This window comes from Muntiacus reevesi, chromosome 3 (genome assembly GCF_963930625.1).
Source record: "Muntiacus reevesi chromosome 3, mMunRee1.1, whole genome shotgun sequence".
NCBI classification, from domain to species: Eukaryota; Metazoa; Chordata; class Mammalia; order Artiodactyla; family Cervidae; genus Muntiacus; species Muntiacus reevesi.
The window spans coordinates 49,465,679-49,487,178 of record NC_089251.1 but is presented as its reverse complement, the minus strand read 5'-3'; the positions used below and the strand labels follow the sequence as shown (position 1 = coordinate 49,487,178).

Genomic DNA, 21,500 nt, shown 5'->3' with positions numbered 1-21,500 from the left:
AATCATACACTTTATCTTCAGAATAATATTTAAACACACTGCAAAATAGCATAGACCAAAAATCAGTCCCCCAAGCTCCAGGAGTTTGATTTTATGACTAATTCAGGATGGATAATTAAAACAATACTAATTACAGAAATGAATCTGTTCTTTTTGACCAAAAAGACCTATCTGCTAAGAACCAGGCTCAGATCATGTTGCCTTACACATGTAAATTTTATAATACCACTCCCTGCTTGGATGGAGCCTTTTAATTTTTCAGCAGGCTTTTCACATACTAATACCCACTATTATGATGCCTCTGTTATTTTTAATGAGAAAACCTTCCTCTTTCTGTCTCCATGCCTCACCTTGTGAAGTCTGTCATCTCCATCATGATCATACACATCTGTTTGGCCAGCACAATGATATCATTGCCGCTGTCATCCCATTTGGCCACTTCCGCGTCCAGCTTGCTTTTCTCTTGGTGGAATATCTCCACCTGTTCAGCTATTTTTGCCTTCTCCTCTTGTGGTAGTTGTGCCATGATGGCCTGTGTGGGTTACAGAAAAGGTATGACTAATGATGACAAAGGGAGCCCAGACAGAAAGTCAACTCTGCCCCCAGTTAACAGCAAACCCAGACCCTGACGAGGCTGGTAGGCCGTCCCACCACTCTGGAAAATACCCTTTTCTCCAGCCCCAGGAAGGAAAAATCACAGACTGGTAAGGTCCCTAAATTTCCTGTCCCCATTCCCACACACAAAAAATAACCAAGATCCAAAAGGACATGCACATTGACAGTAGCAGAACCTCTCTATCGCTGTGATGACATATGCTTGTTCAAAAGAATCTATTCCTGACAATTTTTATGTTTGGTCTTGGGAAACTTTTACCAGATGAAAGAATGCACCTCTTTCAACACTGAAATCTGTCCAGAGAAGGGAAAAAAGAGAACAGGCCTTCTGTTGCCAGGAAGGAAAAGAATTTTTTTTGTCCATTTATTTTTATTAGTTGGAGGCTAATTACTTTATAATATTGTAGTGGTTTTTGTCATACACTGACATGAATCAGCCATGGATTTACATGTATTCCCCATCCCGATCCCCCTTCCCACCTCCCTCTCCACCCGATTCCTCTGGGTCTTCCCAGTGCACCAGGCCCAAGCACTTGTCTCATGCATCCAACCTGGGCTGGTGACCTGCTTCACCCTAGATAATATACATGTTTCGATGCTGTTCTCTCGAAAAGAATTTTAAAGAATATCTGAGTATTCCAAGTGGGGTGGGGAGACAATCTGTGGGTGTTAATGAAGCCATCCATGGTTAAATGCCAAACAAAAATCCCTTATCCAGGGCACTTCAGGGATGGCATATCCATTCCCAGTCCTTGGCACTGTGGAAATCCTGGGTCAGCCATGGCTCCTATGCACAGAAAAGCTGTGATGTGATAAAATGTAGGATTAGGAAGGAAAAGTTGATTTTCAACAGCTGCTAATAGGGGAATGTAGAAAAGGAAGAATTACTGTTGATTCTCACTATTTGTGGATTTTTTTTAATTTACAAATTTTCCTACTCTTTAAAATCTATCTGAATTCCCAAATCAATATTTGTGATGCTTTCAGTCATTCACAGACATGCGCAGAGCTGCCAAAGTTTGAGTCATCCAACATCCATGTTCCCAGATGAAGTGGAACAAGGGTGTCTCTGCCTTCTTGTATTAGCACTCATACCAGAAACAAGTGTCCTTTTTGCAGTCTATTTAGTACCACATTTTCCACATCTTGGCACCTTTTGTTGGTGGTTTAGCTGTTTAACATGGTCCCCAACCCTAGTGTAGAAGTGCTGTCTCATATCTCTAAGTGCAAGAAGGCTGCAAAGTGCCTAATGAAGAAAATATATGTATTATATGAACTTTGTTCACACATGAGTTTCAGTGCTCTTAGATATGAGTTCAATGTTCATGAACCAAATCGATGGAAAAAAACAGAAGCATTCATTAAACAAGCTTATGTATTGACGGGTTGAAGGAAATCTTAAGACTAGCAGCTCTCAGGAACCTAACCCTGTATTTCCCATAGGAACAATGAATCTGTAGTTGCTAATTTAAGTGTTCACATTACATGAGACGATGAATAAAGAGAATCAACTGTATTTGCTAAACACTATTTATGTAGCAGGTGTTGAGTGAAATGTCTGACACCAGTTCATGGCATCTGCCCAGAACCTTCTGTAGCCTGCATCACTGAAAGGAGCATGTGGATCAGTGTGTTAGCTCTGGTGTCCCTCTGGTGCTGGGGTACATGTATGCTCCAGAAGAAAGACCAAGAAAGCATGATTTGGGATACATACAGTTTTTACAAAGGACAAGTAAATAACACCAAAAAAAAAAACTGCTTTCTAAATTGCAAAGCTCCTCCCAGTATAAGTGAATAGTTCAAAGGAGACGTAGCTGATATCTAACTGAAATATCAGGGGATACAAGATTAGAAGAACTGGGCTCAATCTGGCTCTGTCACTGACTTAAGACCTCATTGCTACTGGATCACATCCTTAACTTTTTGAAATATAAAATTAGTAGACAATTATCTCAATTACATCCAAATGCTAAGATGGACAGAAAATAAAATAATAAATGTGCTACATGTTTGTCTGAAAATAATGACAGTAAGCATGTATGGGATTATTGTTACCATTGTTATCATTATTTCTATGAGCTTTCCTTTCCAGCTGCTTCTCTAGCTTATTACATAGTTGCCATCAAAGAGAAGAGATGGAATCAGAGACTGTGTGACTACCTATAAATGGAAATCAACATGATTCTTTGCACACAGGCATGCATCCTGGGTACTATACTAAAAGACTTAAAATGTCAAACATTTAATCTACTTAATTATTGTATAAGATTAATAATATTATTACCCCTATTTTATTAATGATGATACCAAGATCCAGGAAAGTTAATTAACTCTGAACATTACACAACTAATGAGCTGTAAGAAAAGGACTCAAAGCCAGGACAGCTAACACCATATTTAAGCATCTTGCACAATGAGATCACCATGCAGGACAGTGCAGTTAGACACTGCCTAGTGATCCCAGTCCAATGGGGCAAAGGTCACGAAACTGCAACCTCTGTCCACCAGGCTGAGCAGCCTAGAGTCAAGGCTTCATCTGCCCAGGGCAAAGGGGTTCCTTGGTCTGATTTGCATAAAGGTGTCCTTGAACTAGCAGCTTTCCAGATGCTACCTCTTACCAACAATGTCTACAAAACGCCATGCAGGTATGTGTGTGACTTTGCACCAATAGCATGTGTCTTCATGTGTATGATGTCTGTGTGTGTGTGTGTGTGTGTGTGTGTGTATACACATAAACTTAGGTCTATAAATATGTGTGTGCATGTGTATACAAATATTAAAAATCCATACCTTAAAAGTCAAACTAGTTCAGATACAACAGTTAAAGTATTTAAAATACTACTATTCAAAAATATTTTAAAGTACTTTTAAAATGTATTTAAAAAGAGTTAATATACAGAAGAGTTTGTTATAAACTCACATATGCAACATCATACTAATTCCAAGGCAGCTATTACAATACTTTTGAGATAGGTTTGGATTTGCACAAGTTTCCTGAAGCACCCCATCTGATATTCTAAAGGTGTCTAAGATTCATTTGTCCTCCTCATACAAAATTGATAACCATGTTTTACTTATACCCTACAAGTCCTAACCAGCATCATTTAAAGCCTCTATTAGGTGTTTCTCTTAAAAAAAAAAAAATCTATAAAACTGCTGGGCAGACCTCCAGATTCTACATTCAACATCCAGATTCTAGCAATAAACCTATCATTGTCCCCAAAGGATTAATTTGTGCATTAAAAGGTTACACGTATCTGTCAACTGTTATCACTTGAGTTTCAATCGTTCAGTTTAGTATTTGAATATTAACTGCCTTACTCTAACTCTCTGATTTCTATTAATGCCCTGCCTCTGACTTTCTTTTGAGCTTCCTGAGGGCAAAGACCCCAGCATCTGCCTCCATGTAGAAATTAAATGCATACCTTTTGATTGACTGTTCATACATCTCTCCACTCACCCTATTGACACAATTTGAGAGAAGTTAACAGAACTGACAAATGTTTTCTGAGGGCACAATTCGGAAGAAAAACCAACCCTTTCAAAGCAAATTTGCAAAGGAAGCTGTTATTTTGATTCTGCGGGTGTTTCACCCACGTAATGCACTTAATGGCGTGTGACTTGGGTGTAAGAGTCATTACATTTGCTTCTGCTAACGTAGCTATCGATGAAGCAAAGTTGTTTCCTATATTCTTAAAAATCTCTTGGCTTTTAAAAATTCATAATTGACCTTTTCTGAAACTGGAATTTAAAAAAAGGTTATCTATAAACAGTAGATCACAAACTGTGAAATTTGCAAGTTAATCAAATTAAAATTCAACACATGAGTTTTAATTAGGTCTTATCAATATAACTCAGCAGTTTGAAATGTTAACACATTAAAGCCCTTCTAGCTAAGGGAAAAAAAAAAAAAACTTAGAGGCTGGCTACATTCAAGTCAAGTTGAATACAAAATACATAATGTGCAATTGTTCATTCCCTCAAACTAAGGAAACATAATAAAAAGGATTTAGAAGGCACAGGGGAAAGAGAACAAATCAGCTTTTCTGTTTGTGTCATGTGGTCGCCAGGAGTGGTCTGAGATTTTCCTCTGTTTTCTGTGTAGCCAACCACAGCTGTCCAGATTTTTGATCTGGGATCCCAATTCGGTGGCCTCAGAGATTTGAATTCACAACGTTTCTTACCCCGCTGCCTCAGGCTCCTAGTCTTTCCTCTGAACATACAAGCAATTTTGTGTGTGTGTGATTGTTCTAAACTTTATTAAGTGAAGAAAGTGAAAGTGTTAGTCACTCAGTCATGTCCAACTCTTTGCGACCCCATGGACTGTAGCCCACCAGTCTCCTCTATCTGTGGAATTCTCCAGGCAAGTATACAGGAGTGGGTTACCATTTCCTTCTCCAGAGGATCTTACCAACCCAGGGATTGAACCTGGGTCTTTGACTGAATCCAGACTTTATTGTCTGAGCCACCAGTAAAGCCCAAACTTTATTAAATAAAAGTGTATATCACTGACACAAGCCAACAACCTCTCAGTCCAGAATTTTTTCGGCAATTTAAATCTCAAGGAGCTTTTTTCTAGTCTCAAAAGAATTCTTTTCCCAATTCCAAGATGAAAAATGACTTTTAAAGTCTTTGGACATCTGAACTGAAAAGTGTTAGTATCTTAAACACACAGCAATAGCCTACCATGAAAGGTTTAAGTATATGCATGTTTATAAATAATGATTTGAAAGGTTAAAACTTAATGTGCCCATTTCTCTTCACTTGGTTTTAAAGCATGATAATAAACATAAGTAATTAAGGAGTGGGTGACTTTTACTTGTCTCAGGCTGTGAAGTGAATTGGAAAATTGAGAATCTTGTCTCATTAATTCAAGTGAAAACTTTCAGGATGGTCTAAATTATCCAGCCTTTTCAGGTTAAACTATTGGCCAGCCTTCTAATGAATGACTATGCTATGCTACAAGCATCATCATCTTCTTCATAAACTTAACATTATGTAATAACTCTCGGGATACTTTTCATCATGCATTTCTCCTAATGACATTATGAAGTACATGTATATATATAAAGAGAGAGAGACGGAGAGAGAGGGCACACACAAGGAGATGAGGCATAGTGAGGTTAAGAAAGTTACCCCAAAGCCGTACAGCTTGCCCAAATCCATTTTTAAAATAAGGTTTATGTGACTCCAAATAATATGTTTTATCATGAAGGTTAAATGCCCAAGAGTTGTTGTTGATTAATTTTAACTATGTCAGCTTTTGAAGAAAGAAGTTTATAAGATAGCATGTTTAGGATCAAAGGGCCTGATAATTTCTATATTTTATCAGATCAGGGTATGATTGTTCTCCATTCAAATCCTCTCTCTCTCTCTCTCTCTGTTTCTCTCTCATAAAACATTGTAGACAAGCAGCAGACGGGAACACATAAAGGGAACAAAGATTAACTCTAATTTCAGAATTTGAGAACAACATTGGAAAGGGCACTAAAGTCTTTTTTCCCACCTTAACCTCCTCTTGGATTTAATTTGCCATTTTCAGAGAATCTCCCTGAATGAGAACACAAAGTAACCAGAGGAGAGCTGGGTGCTGGAAAGAGTAACTGCCTCTGTCAGAGACAACTTTTGCCTCCTCCACACTTTTGAACAAGTTAACACACTTCTCTGGTCAAAAGTTTGACCATCTGTCATCTCAGTAATTCAATGCACCCTCTTATTTCCAACTTATGGCCGTAATTCTATGTCTCTGATTTGTCATCATATAATTATAGGCTTAAATAGGCTGACTCAATAACTAATGCTGTCTGCTGCAAGTTACTCATACAAACCTCATGATGGTTCACAAAGACAAATCAGCAAGTGCTGAATTACAGGGGTAGTTTGTTCTTACTATCCTGGCCTATGTTCATCATTCATGCTGAAATAACTTTCAAAAAAGACCATTGTCTTCTCACCTATCGGGTGAAGAAATAAGAGATGATGAAGATATATGTCATCTGACTTTTGTTTCCACTCACCGTAACTGACTTGACCTTGAATGTAAGATGCATGAAATGGAAGTATAATGGGACTGTATTTTTCCTTGTAAAAAGTGAGGCTGTACCAATACTAAGTTGCAGTTAGTCAATCAAATTGACTTTGAACTGATTAATGTTTGGGTGAATTACTCAAACTTGCCCTTTGTCACTGACATAAAAATGCTTGTTTTACTTCATTTTGAAGATGAATTGATCTGACTGATGAATTAGTATAGTGTTATGCCAGTACAGGCTCAAAAGACTCTCGGCTTAATCAACTTCCCTATTTTCAATATTTTAGGGGAGTAACTAAAGTCTACAAGGAATCTTTTAAAGTAGGGAGCCTCATACTCTTCTGTGCACTTTTCTGCTCTCACCAGCCTGTGATAAGAGATTTCTCTTCCAAAAGATGACAATTTTCAGTCATCCCTTATTGAGCACTCAATGTGTGTCAGATATTATGCTCATTATTTTATAAATGTTAAGTGATCAAAACCTCAAAGGAATCTTATCAAACAGGCCTATTATTTACTTAAAGATGATAGGAAAAAAGCTCAGAGAAATTAAGCAGCATGTACCAGAGCATAGCGTTCACTCTACTCATTACAATTCAGAACTAAGTCTGTCTGAAATCAAATCCAGCACATCTCCAATGTTCTAACTTTTACTCTCACACTTCACCCAACGATGTCCATCTCTATCTCCTAGATCATTTAATTGTTGGATGAGACTATCAGGGGAAATGGGATTTTAAAAGCAAAGACTTTCTTGACTCAACATAAAGTTTAGTCTTTGAATTATCTTCATTTTAAACTTTGATTGGCTATTTTTACTCTTTTTTCAGAATTCCTATGCCAGTGTGAACTTTCTGGAGTTTCTAGATCCCTATTCTATAATTCCCATCTCTATCTCATGCTTCCTATTAATTATCTTTTAATAAGTAAAACTTTACAAAAGAGAATTAGAATATCCATTAGGATATCTCAGTTATTCTATAATTAGATTATTTTAGCCCTATGGAAACTGAGCCTTTAAAGGCAGGAGAATCTCACCCTCTTTTGCAATCCCCAGGAGTTTTATCTGCTGCTCCCTGCCTTGATTACTGGCAGCTTCTCTTCAAGAAGCTCCAGCTAATAAGACTGGTCAGCTTCAAGAATATTCTTTGGAACACTTTTATTGGTGGCCTGTGTCACAGAGTGTTCAAGAGAGTTCAACTGTCAGCCAAAGTGGTGATCTTTTTATGGTTCTTGCTCCACAATCTTTAACTGTTATATTTCTTGTATGTCTCTGTAATTTCTTTTTCAATCACATGGATCTGGGGCTGTTGCCTTGGCCCTAGGTAGGTATCAGGGGAAAAACTTCTTTCTCAACTCTGATGTCGCTGAAGCAACTGCAAAATATGTGGTCTTCTTTCTCAGATACCCTAGGCCAGAGTATGGAGCAATAACAACCCCACTGGTAACCAAGTAGTACTCTCATTCTCCATCTGTGGTTGTCACCTATGTGGTTAACAAGCTCGGAGACTTTAAGAAGAACCATGAAGTCCGGGAAAAGGTAAGATCTGAGCATTCCCTTATGCCCTGGTCACTGAACCATCTAATCATGATCTCCAACACCCACCAAATCCACAATACACACAAGTTTTGCTGTGATGTGGCTGCTATAATTTCAGTGATGGAAACAGAAGGGAGTAAGAAGGAATCAGAATCAGTGGTGGTGATTTCCACTGCGTAAAATGTGAACTGCTAGAAATGAAACAACCCCAGGTAACAGCCTGGATTTCTGAGCCATGAATCTCTGGGGTTCCAGGTACCTGGAAATGAGAAATTCCTTCAAACTAGTTTGGTCAACTCAACTGCTGTGCTCCAAGCCAAAGTCCTGAATGTCCACTCACCCGTGCACTCTGTCCTGCGATGAGCTGGTCATCCTCGGTCTGAACACTTGTCCGGCTACGCACATCGTAATCTTCCTGCTCAAAGTCTGAATCATCCTCTAATTCTTCTGGGGTCTAAAAATACAGAGAAAAAAAGAAAAATCAGCATACAGATCTCCTTCAACTTATAATGGGATTAAATTACAACAAACTCACTGTAAGTTGAAAATATTTTAAGTCAAAACTGCATTCAATACACTAACCTACTGGATATCACAGCTTAGTCTGTGTGCACATGTGTGTTCAGTCATGACTAAATCTTTGTGATCCTATAGACTGTAACCCATGAGGCTAGGCTCCTCTGTCCATGGGATTTCCCAGGAATCCCATGAAGGAATACAGGAGTGGGTTGGCATTTCCTTCTCCAGGGCATCTTCCCGACCCAGGGATAGGACCCGTGTCAGTGGCGTCTCCTGAATTGGCAGGTGGATTCTTTCTTAAGAGCGCTACCTGGGAAACCATAGCTTAGCCTCAGTTCAGTCCAGTTCAGTTGCTCACTCATGTCTGACTCTTTGTGACACCATGGACTGCAGTAAGCCAGGCTTCCATGTCCATCACCAACTCCTGAAGCTTGCTCAAACTCATGTCCATCGAGTCGGTGATGCCATCCAACCACCTCATCCTCTGTCACCCCCTTCTCCTCCCACCTTTAATCTTTTCCAGAATCAGGGTCTTTCCAATGAGTCAGTTCTTTGCATCAGGTGGCCAAAGTATTGGTGCTTCAGCTTCAGCATCAGTCCTTCCAATGAATATTCAGGACTGATTTTCTTTAGGATTGACTGGTTTGATCTCTTTGATGGCCAAGGGATTCTCAAGAGTCTTCTCCAACACCACAGCTCAAAAGCGTCAATCCTTTGGTGCTCAGCTTTCTTTATGGTCCAACTCTCACATCCATACACGACGACTGGAAAAACCATAGCTTTGAATAGACGGATCTTTGTTGGCAAAGTAATATCTCTGCTTTTTAATATGCTGTCTAGGTTGGTCATAACTTTTCTTCCAAGGAGCAAGTGTCTTTTAATTTCATGGCTGCAGCCATCATCTACAGTGATTTTGGAGCCCAAGAAAATTAAGTCTCTCACTGTTTCCACTGTTTCCCCATCTATTTGCCATGAAGTGATGGGACCAGATTCCATGAGCTTAGTCTTCTGAATGTTGAGTTTTAAGCCAACTTTTTCACTCTCCTCTTTCACTTTCATCAAGAGGCTCTTTAGTACTTCTTTGCTTTCTGCCATAAGGGTGGCGTCATCTGCATATCTGAGGTTATTGATATTTCTCCTGGCAATCTTGATTCTGGCTTGTGCTTCATCCAACCTGGCATTTCACATGATGTACTCTGCATATAAGTTAAATAAGCAAAGTGACAATATACAGCCTTGACATACTCCTTTTCCAATTTGGAAGCAGTCTGTTGTTCCATGTCCAGTTCTAACTGTCGCTTCTTGACCTGCATACAGATTTCTCATGAGGCAGGTGAAAAGGTTTGGTATTCCCATCTCTTGAAGAATTTTTCACAGTTTGTTGTGATTCACACAGTCAAAGACTTTAGTGTAATCAATGAAGCAGAAGTAACTATTTCTCTGGAATTCTTTTGCTTTTTCTATGATCCAACGGATGTTGGCAATTTCCTAACCTACCTTAAAAGTGCTCAGAACATTTACAATAACCTATTGGTTGGGCAAAATTGTCTAAGACAAAGACTTTTTTTATAGTTAAGTATTGACTATCTCATGTCATTTACTGAACACTCTATTAAAATTGAAAAACAGAATGGTTTTCTAGGTACAGGATGGTGTAAGTGGCTCTGCTGTTTACCTTTATTATTGTGTGGCTAACGGGACTGTGGCCTCTGTACTCATACACTAATAATAGAAAACATTCTTCAGGTACCTTTCATTTGCCTATGATTGTTTCCTAAATGCTTTACATACAGCAACTCATACACTTTTCTTGATAGTCCTATGATATACACACTATTTTCTCCATTTACACATAAGGAAACTGAGGTGTGAGAAGATACACCTTGTTCAAAGTCTTCTAAAGCATGCAGTTTGACACATGTACTCAAAAATCCTGTGCTCTGTTAATTTTAAGAGGATAAACTCAGGAGATTGCAAGGATGGTGCAGGGAGGAAAGACAATGCCTTCATGTGAGATTCTCTGCACAATTGTCTTTAGTTTGAAAGCTGATAGTCACCCACAACTTGGCACACAGTAACACCATCTCTCAGGGCTGTGTCTTTCAGAAGGAAGGAGCAGATCAGAAGCAGTACTGACAATGCAGGTGTCCACTGCCCATCTAAAAGGGTACATTTTAATTTCACTGCCTTATTTGACCATCTCAGTGTAATTAATCAGGTGTGGTTATTGATGAAGTCTTAAGATTGGTCAGACAGGCATAAAATGGGGTCTTTGGTGCCAATATCACATTCTGTCTTGTAATTTTCCAGGCTGTGGCATATCCCTCTTGTTTTCCTTCTCTCTCACCACCAACTTTATTAATATTCACTCACTCATCTACAGATGTTCAATTTTCTCCCTAGGAATATTAAAAGAAAGAGATTTTGTTCCCAGTCTTTATTAACTCAAGCAGGGGTGGACTGGGCAAACCAGTTCACACAACTGCTGGAGTTTTCATTGTGGACAGAGGCAAGCATCTCTGTTCATTTCTCACTTCTCTGGAGTGTGCTGAGGAACAATTACAGCAAGTTGGTAAATTCTGCTGACAGATGAGCTGACAAGATTGCACACACTTCTCATCATTAGATTTTGAAAAGGAGAGCGAAAAATAAAATGGAAAACCTCACTCAACAGAAAAAAGGAGAAAATGACAGTGCCTATAGTACTGTGTCCAAACATTTCAGTGATCTGTGTGTTCAGTAGATGAGTCAATGGCAAGCACAACCCGGCAGCATAAGGCTCATAATGAGGAGTTCGTATTCATGTGGGATGGCCCAGGGATGAGAATAAAGTTTCAGAATGAAAAAAAGAATACTCTACAACCAGGGGACCTGAACATTCGGGGCCTAACTCTGCCACTGATACATGTTTTTCGCAAGCCACTTATAGTTTTTCTGCTTTTCTGTCTCCTCATTCATAAAATAGCCAATAACTGCTACTTGTCCTGCCTGCTTCACAGAATTATAGCATCAAATATATACAAAAAAAAGTTGGGTAAACAATACAAATAAAGTAATAAGTGACAGTGATCATTATTATGATTAATAATGAAACATACACCTAATAGCAACAGCTACAATCACCATCATCACAGGGATCATTTTTTATTACCCACTATGGGTCAGGTGGGCTTTCCAGATGGCTCTTTGGTAAAGAATACACCTGCCAATGCAGGAGACACATGTCAATCCCTGTGTTGGGAAGATTCCCTAGAGAAGGAAATGGCAACCCACTTCAGTATTCTTGCCTGGAAATAATCCTTGCCTGGAAATAGTAGACAGAGGAACCTGGTAGGATACAGTCCATAGGGTCACAAAAGAGTTGGATACAACTTAGCAACTGAACAACAACAACATGGGTCAGCCATTCAACTAAAGGATTTAATCCTTGCAATGACCTAATGAAATGAACTTAATCCCAATTTAATAGAGGCATAAACAGGTTCAGAGTAGTTAGGTAAGTTTTCCAAGCACCAAACCTGGCCAGTCGAGGGTTCCATGGCTTTTAACCATTATAAGTACCATCAGGCAAATGGATGAGATTGAAATATTTTCTTGTGCCTAAACCATGCAGCAAACGCATTCAAACCACCCATATAAACAGTTCTGTGCATGTGAAGTTTTCCGAGTGCGTGTAAATATGTCTCCTATTCATGCTGTCGTTTTTTGAATAATGCTATTTTTTCGTTGGTCAAGGATCCCCACAAATTAAAGGAGACATGGAAAAGCAGGGAGGGTCTGAAAATGGGCCAAGAGATAATGAAATTTGTATCATTAGATGATATCCTAGGGTAAAAGGAATAGAAAAAATATGCAACTCATTGGACTACAGACTGGCGACCTGAGATCAGTCCTCAGTTCTGCCCTTATTTGCTCCCAGGAGAGGCTTTTTTTATGATGTGAGAGAATCACTTTTGTCTAGTCTTGGTTCCAAGATGCTACTAGCAATGTATCTGGCCTATAAAATACCTCCCTTCTAAGAGTCTATCAGATTAACGTGTGCCTTATACAGAGGTTCAAGAATATCATGACTTGTCCATAATCACACCACATACTACCTGCAGAGTAGGATCAATCTACCTGCCTCAGCTTCCCAGTCAAATTCTCAATCTTCTCTACAGCAGCTTCAGTAAAGAAGCAAAATGAGAAAAGTTTGAAAAATTTGCAGTCATTTCACCGGGACATGTGAAAAATGTGACGTGTATGTGTATGTGTGTGTGTGTGTGTGTGTGTGTGTGTGTGTGTGTGTGTGTGCACATGCACGTGCACTCATATGTGCTGAGTCATTCCCGACTCTGCGACCCCATGGACTGTAGCCCTACCAGGATCCTCTGTCCATGGGATTCTCCAAACAAGAATACTGGAGTGGTTGCCCTCCTCCAGGGGATCTTCCCACCTAGGGATAAAATCTGCATATCTTGCATCTCCTGGATTGGCAGGTGGATTATTTACCACTGTGGCACCTCGGAAGCCCCAAAAATGTAGTAAGGACTATTTAAAGGATTGGCTCAGGCACAAATGAGTTTCACTGGGAGCAGAAAGATGAGATCGTAAGTTGGCAACCACACAGGAGATTTTGAGTGATGCATGAAGAAGGATTTCTCAACAGATCTCTAATCACTGCAATGGCCTGAAAACTATAAAGTTGAATTAAAAATTTCCTGACCCAATATAAGACAAAAATCTCCCTCATCAGGACTGATCAACCTCTGGCATCTCTAACCATTTTTACCCTGGAGGCCACCTAGCTTAGCTCCTTTTTTCTGCTCTTAACCCATACTTTGTATTTTCTCCAGTATAACTAGGATACTCCATTTAAGATCTAACTCAGAACATGCTATTCTCCTGCTCAGAAAACTTCAATGGCTTCCATCACTCATTCAATATGGTTCTTAGGCCACCTGTGTCATTCTCTCTGCCTGGAACACATTTCCCTGAGTACTTTTAAGGCTTGTTAACCTCCTCCTTCAAATCTCTTCCCAAATGTCACCCAGTGCACTTTTGTGGTAGCTCAGATGGTAAAGAATCTGTCTGCAATGCAGGAAACCAGGGTTTGACCACTAGGTCGGGAAGATCTCCTGGAGAAGGGAATGGCCACCCACTCCAGTCAGTATTCTTGCCTGGAGAATTCCATGAACAGAGGAGTATGGCAAGCTATAGTACATGGTGTTGCAAAGAGTCAGACATGACTGAACAACTAACACACACAATCACCCTTTATAAAACCCACTCCCAACCTATGCTTTATCCTCTCTGTAGTTTGTTGGTTTTCTCTATGGCACATTAACTAATATATCTACTTGTTTATTCTCTGTCTCCCACCAAAGGAATATAAATTCTTCACTGGCCCTAACAATTTAGTGCCTGTTGCATATTGTATTACTTCTGAAACCTTGGAATACTATTGCACACCCATTGAGCTTGATTTTTATCACAGAAGTGCTGCACCACAAATACATGATGTGATCAATATATAATCAAAAGGAATGTAGCAACCTAATGTTTAAACTGTGAACCACCTTCAACTAATATTTCTCATGGTATCTGAGAGATATGTATGTGTTTCCCTTGACATTTTAAAATATCTTGCAATGCTCCAGGGCATCTTCATGCCCGTTTTGGGAGATGTGAAGTTAAGCTGTAGAATCTTATCTGAATCCTGTCTTAAGTCCTACTGTTTCTCCTTTCTGCTTTCAGAAGTTTCACATGCAACAAAATTAACGGGTTCCAATTGCAAAAGTTCAATGTATAGATATCGTTATAGATTTTTTCATGGTCATTCTGTGACAGGTAACTATTTTTGTTTGAATACAGTTATTCTGACATCAAGATATTATCACCTTCTGTGGTACCCACCGACTTTACTTTCCAACATTAAACGCTTAACTCCTTGTGCATTAAATATAGCCTTGATCCTCCTTATTTGATGATTCTTTATTTGAGAATTTGCCTACTCACCAAAGTTTCTCTGTAATCCCAAATTAATATTTTTGTAGTAATTCACAGATGTGTGTGTGCACAATGTGGCAAAAACTTTTGAGTCACTCAACATGCAAATTTCCAGCTGAGGTCAAACAGCACAATCTTCTGCTTTCTTATTTCAACTCTTATACTATAAACAAAAATCCTTTTTGCAGTCTGTTTAGTGCCACACTTTTCATTTTTGTGCTTTGGGTTATTTCTCTGCTTAAAATGGCTTCCAAGTGTAGTGCTGAGGTGTTGTTTAGAATTCCGACATGCAAGAAGATTATGTTGCACTTTCCAGAGAAAATACATTAGATAAGCTTCTTTCAGGCCTGAGTAATAGTGTGATTGGCTGTCCCTGGGCTCAGATGGTAAAGATCTGCCTGTAATGCAGGAGACCTGGGTTCAATTGCTGAGTCAGGAATATTCCCTGGAGAAGGGCATGGCAACCCACTCTACTATTCTTATCTGGAGAATCACATGGACAGAGGAGTCTGGTGGGCTACAATCCACAGGGTCGCAAAGAGTCGAACATGACTGAGTGACTACACTGTCTTTCTTTCTTTTTCATTCTTTTGGCTGTGAGTTCGATGTATATGTATCAACAATATACATTAAATAAAATGTCTTTAAACAAAAACACACATTAAACAAGCTAATATATTGATCAATTGATGAAAATGTGACCAGAGGCTCACAGGAACCTAACCTTAAATTTCCCCTAGGAGCAATGATTCCATATTCCTTAATTCAGAGTTCATTGAAGGCAACTACTGCAAATAATGAAAATCAAATAAATTCTGGTGAGCCATATTTGCCTATTCATTTTTTAAACTACTATGTTAAGGTAATCAGAAAATTCCTGTGTAGCTAATAGATCACCAAGGACAAGCTTCAGCAAGAAGCAAACAAAAAAATTTATATGAAAGAGAGGCAGAGTTGACCTGCTCCCAAAGAGAAGTAAGAGCCTGAAAGGTGAGGTTGAAATACCAGCAGGACAAGCTTTGTTTGCTTCCGAGGGTTGCCTTGAGCTGGCCTAGGGCGCCTACATACTAACATCACCATTAAATATGTATTGATTGCTGAAAGGCAAGGTGATGGGGAATCTGACCTTTCAAGGTCCTTTCCGCATTTATTTTTGGGAAAAATAATTCTTATTTTTCCAAAGCATAATCAACACTTTGACAGAGAAGACGGCATGGCCAGTTTAGCTGGGAAAGAGCTTCACTTGTCTTAACGTCTTTCACCTGATTCAGTGCAATGATGTTTTTAAATCAGATTTAACTATCATACATAGAAAGCAAACCAAGAATTTAAGTACAAAATGAAGCCATTTGGGTGCTGAATGGAGGAAGACTTTTAAAATAACAATTTGTACATACTGTACATTTCTCCCTTTCTGTTTTAAGTGGTGTGAAATCCATCCGATCAAATCACTTGAAATGTCAAGATAGAGGAATGACACTTTATGTAACAAAGATATGGCATTTTTACCTAAATTATGTTTTTTTACAGCTCATGAATGAATAAGTGAATGATGGCTATAAATTTGTTCAGCCTCCCAGATGAATAGTTGTCACAAAAATGTGAAGGCTAACAAAGCAGAAAAATGGCAAAAAAGGGAATATGTCTTGAGAATTATAGTGGAATTTAGTGCCAAATGCTTTGAAAACATAACTCTCATGGTCTATTATTTCACAAGTTAGTATATAATGGGAAAAATACAGGTTTAAAAGTCTATTTAAAAGCCTTTCTCCTCTAATTCTCATACTTTTCCCTCTGTCACCTTTCTATCTCCAGAGGTATCTGTTTCTCTTTCTCCCTAACACACATTGTATTTTTTTAAAATATTTACTTTTATTTATTTATTTGTTGGTTGTGCTGGGTCTTAATTGCAGCATGGGGAATCTAGTTCTCTGGCCAGGGATTAAACTCAGGGTCTCCTGCATCAGGAGCCTAGAGTTAGGGAAGTCCATCACACATAGTATTAAGCACTGTACCAAACAACACATCACAATGAAGGGGAAAAATGCAGCTTTTGCTTTCCAAAATTTCAGCCTGAAGAAGGTAGTTGCTGTCATCTGGTAGCTAATTTGTGTCCAACTCTTGTGACACCATGGACTGTATCCCTCCAGACTCTGTCCATGGAATCTCCCAGGCAAAATACTGGAGTGGTTGCCACTTTCCTTCTTCAGTAACTAAGTCGTGTCCAACTCTTTTGTGACCCCATGGACTGCAGCCCAACAGGCCTCTCTGTCCATGGGATCTCCCAGAAAAAAATACTGGAGTAGGTTGCCATTTCCTTCTCCAGGGGGTCTTCCCAACCCAGTGATCAAACCCATGTCTCCTGCCAATGCAAGTGGATTCTTTACCACTGAGCCACCAGGGAAGTCCCTAAAGAAAGTAATAAACCTCAAAAGAAATAGTGTAAAGATTACAATCACAGCAGAAAGATTTATAAGTAGTTAAAGAATAGAATCAGTATTTTTGAGGGAGAAAATTTAGGGAAAGAAGATCTTAGCCAGCTCTTGAAAGATAGTAAGAGTTTGACAGATCTAAAATAGGAAAGTTGGAAGAACAGGAAATACAGCTGACTGTCTTGCTCAAAATTGAATTCCACATTGTTATATATATTTAGTACTGTCTACTACAACTTATACAATTCTCTGAACACTTTGAATTAATCATGGAATTATTATGAAAGAAAGACGTATTTAACATGGAAAATCAAGTTGCTTAAAGATGAGAAGATAAGAAGATGCTATCGTTGCTTCCCAGCAAAGAAGGTAGCTGAATGTTTCAGGAGAATCATTAATGTCCATAAAGAAGGAAGAGAGACTCTTTCTGGTGATGTTCTACTCTGCCTGCTCAGATCACCTTGGAAGCATCATGCTGTGTCCTGGATACCACAGTCAAAGAGGATACACATAGGTTTAATGACTTCATGAATTCGAAGATACCCAAATTTGGAGGAGAATTAATGCCATATATGAACTCCTTAAAGAACTAGGTGTGTATTGTCCAGAGAGACCAATAAATCACAGATACTTCTTGAAGTACTGAGGGATTGCACACAGAAAATAAACTGATTGAAAATAAATTAATTTTTACTGTTTTGCTGTGTTTGAGGGGATGTTGGTTTAGATGCTCAGTGGTCACCCCGAGAGAAAGTTTCTCAAGATGCACTCAGTGATTAACTTATAGTTCATTGAGCAACCCCAGAGACAACAATGAAGGGTGGAGATATAGTCTAGAGCTGCATCATCCAAAATGGTGGCTGCAGATACATGGAGCTAGTGAGAACTTTAAATGCAGCTGGTGCCACATGTTGAAATGCTACCTTTGGATATTGATTGGAGTAAATAAAATACGTTCTTACAACTAATTTCATCTGTTTTTTTTTTTTTTTTGCCTTATCTATCAACATACCTAGCAAAAATTGAAATTGCAAATGTGGCTCACATATATTTCCATAGGATAGCAAGATGAGCACTGCAGACTCATCATCTCTGCCTCAATCCTAATAGCCACAAACATATCTGTGTCATCAATCTAAGTTTATTTTATGAAAGAGTTCTGTGGCTAAGAAAAGCATTTGGAACCTACTATACTGAACTGTCAATAAGGCAAGGAGAAAAAATTCTCAACTTATGATGGAATATTACACAGCTGTTAAATAGAATAAGGTAAGCTATCATCTTCACAGAGATAGACAAAGGCACACTGTGGGCAAACAAAGCAAGTTGTAAGTAACACTTAACTGAGTTTTTGAAATCTGTTATATTATGTTTTCTCATGTGTGTCTAATCATTTAGGCAATGGTTTGGAAGACTCACAGCTACCCAAAATCAGAAGACTGAGGGATGGGAAGATAGTAGGAAAGGTGATAGGAGAGGTTTGCTGAAAGATTATTTAGCCTTATTTATATCTTAATGATCTGTTACAAGAAGAATGTAGCTATCTATCACTTTATTGCATTATCATTATTATTATCATTATCATGATTACTAATACTACTAAGCTGGGTGATCTTCATTTTCTTCCATCACATGGCTTTCTTATTATAATGGGAAATGGTGTTAGCAAAGGGGAATGGCAAGGGCACCCCTAAGTGAGTATCAAATTAAGGTAATAATGTGTGGAAGAAGCAGGCAGGACATCACCCTTCAGGACATTCAGTGCTGATCTAGACTTGTTGGGCTCACTAATCCCTTTATAAGTAAAAAGTCCCCCTTGTCTGACTAAATGAGGAGCTAAACAGCTTACTAAGTTAGACTAAATAATCAAGGGGAAAAAAGTACAAAGAGTAAATTCTTTGGGGACCCTACTGGACACTCCAATCAGCTCCAAGCTACAGAGACCTCACATACCCTGATCATCAGCACAGCCTTCCTGATGTCCCGAACGCCGTCATATACCAGGCGAGAGGCATCGATGAACTCGTTCTCCTCAAATGGCTGAGGGACGTTGGCACTCAGGGCTTCAATGGCAACCTCCACTTGTTCAGCAAAGCGTGGCATCACTGGTATAAACAAAGTGAAAAGCAGTGGATTAGGCAGTCTTTCTTTCATGCTTCCTTGTTTCTCTTAGGGAAGGTGGTAGGCTCTGGGCATTCCAACATTCAAATGGAGCCTGGTGTCCACCTGTCCGGTAGGGGATAGACCCAATTTAGTGATCTTTGCAACACTTACCTTCAGTGGGGGAGGAAATTACTCCATGAAAGGTGATGGTCTGCAAAAGAGCAAGTTTGCAAAACCTGCCCAAGTTAGTGTGGTATACTGTATGTGAGTCCAGGTTTCATCTTATCCTAAGTTGAGTTTCACTTCTGCTAACTCCTAGCTGTGAAAGCTTGACCATGCTTTCTTGCTGCTGCTGCTTTTACTCACTAAGTCATGTCCGACTCTATGGACTGCAGCCCACCAGGCTCTTCTGTCTATGGGATTTCCCAGGCAAGAATACTGGAGTGGGTTGCCATTTCCTTCCTGACCCAGGGATCGAACACTCCTCTCCTGCTTGGCAGGTGGATTCTTTACCAACGAGGCACCTAGAAAACCTACTATCTTTTCTTAAACCTTGTAAATCTGTTTCTTTGTCTATAAAATATAATAGTAAATCCTACCTTGGGGTTCAGTGAGGTAATGCATACAAATGCACTAGATAGCACCTGTCCTTAAAAAGCCTCAATAAATATGCAACTAATATCAGACATTAAAGTCACAGCTGATTGAGTAGCGGACTTAATCTACATCATTGCATAGTAAAATATGAACAAAATGATCCAATCCCTTCCACTTTCTGGAATGCAGGTCTTGAGACTTTGAAGGTGGGGAAAAGGCTGTTGAGGGAGACTTGTGGAAAGACTGTCTAAGAAGGGAGAGAGAAATCCCAGAAAGACTATAGAAAGAGACCAATGGACTAAAAAATAAATGTGATTCTGTTCCATTTTACCAGGACTTTGTTGATATGCCAGAGGATACATATGAACGTTTTAAAATGCAGGCACCTCTTTCCTTAAATGAGGACACCTGCATACAGACTGGAAGTTTGTAGGAAGTACACTTAGTGGCTACTTAAGAAATGCTGCTGATTCACTAATCCCTGAAAATTATAACTCAATTTTTTCAACTGTTATCTTGTAAAAATCAATCACATGGCAAATGAAAGTCAGAAGCACAATTTATTTTATTTATAAGGACAATAAAGTAGAAACACCATTCATCTCTTTCCATTTCTGAACTCTCATTTCATGAACTCATCATGATACTCATTTTCATCCTCAGTTCAGTTCAGTCATTCAGTCGTGTCCGACTCTTTGTGACCCCATGAACCGCAGCACGCCAGGCCTCCCTGGCCATCACCAACTCCCAGAGTCCACCCAAACCCATGTCCATTGTGTCAGTGATGCCATCCAACCATTTTCATCCTCACCGGATACTTTAACATCCATTTTAATCCCTAGCGTGAGAAACCTTGCTAGATTACTTTACTCTCAAGGGTTAGAATATTCAAGATAAAACACTCCTTAAAAATTGTATTTCTACTAGGAAAAGTCAAACATTATTTTTAAAAGAGGAGTGTTAGAAGAAAACACAGTAACAACTCTTTCAATGGAAATTATCAAAGCCAAAGCATTGCAAGGGGTAAATTTTCTCTGTGAGTAAATTACTATAGTTGGTTCTCTATACTATTTGAATTTTTCACTTGGGCCTTTGAACTGCTTTTATATGAAAGGAACTGGGAGATATTGACATGAATTGCTGCAAAATATGATTCAAATAAAAATATATTTCTAAAAACTACCACATTAAGCTAAAACCATTTCAGTTATCCATTTGTTTTGGTAATTAACTGTTTTACATGATTAACTAATCTAGATCATTGAGATTGACCTTTTTAAGCATGAAAACATTTTTGTATGTATCTATCATTTTCATATGAGTGCCTTCCTTAAATTAAAATTAAAAATTCCTTTCTTTTCTTAAACCAAATTTTAAATAATAATCATCCTATTCAATATCAAAGCTGCCATCATGGCCATCAACAATTTTACAGATGTGTATGATAGCATCAGTAGCACTTATATGCATAAATCTTGGTCCCTTTTTTATAACTGATCAATGATTGGTATTCCCACATCTATGTAAGATAAATACTCTTACAAATCAATAAGAAAAAAAATTAAAAATAGATAAAAGATTAGAAAAGGCACTTCATAGATAGGAAATTCCATATTATTGATAAACACATAAGATGCTTGACTTCACTGATAATTGGAAAAAGTACAATGTAAAC

At 38.7% G+C, this 21,500-nt stretch overlaps 1 protein-coding gene across 4 annotated transcripts in view; it reads right to left on the bottom strand.

Moving 5' to 3' along the window:
• CTNNA2 (catenin alpha 2) overlaps positions 1–21,500 on the bottom strand; it is a 1,156,373-nt gene that overhangs the window by 57,786 nt on the left and 1,077,087 nt on the right. For all 4 annotated transcript variants that reach the window (XM_065927274.1, XM_065927273.1, XM_065927275.1 and 1 more), the window contains 3 exons: positions 19,079–19,230; positions 8,527–8,640; positions 351–532 (listed from right to left, as the gene is read on the bottom strand). In XM_065927274.1, the coding sequence (XP_065783346.1) occupies positions 351–532; positions 8,527–8,640; positions 19,079–19,230 (448 nt within the window). The remainder of the gene's footprint in view (positions 1–350; positions 533–8,526; positions 8,641–19,078; positions 19,231–21,500) is intronic.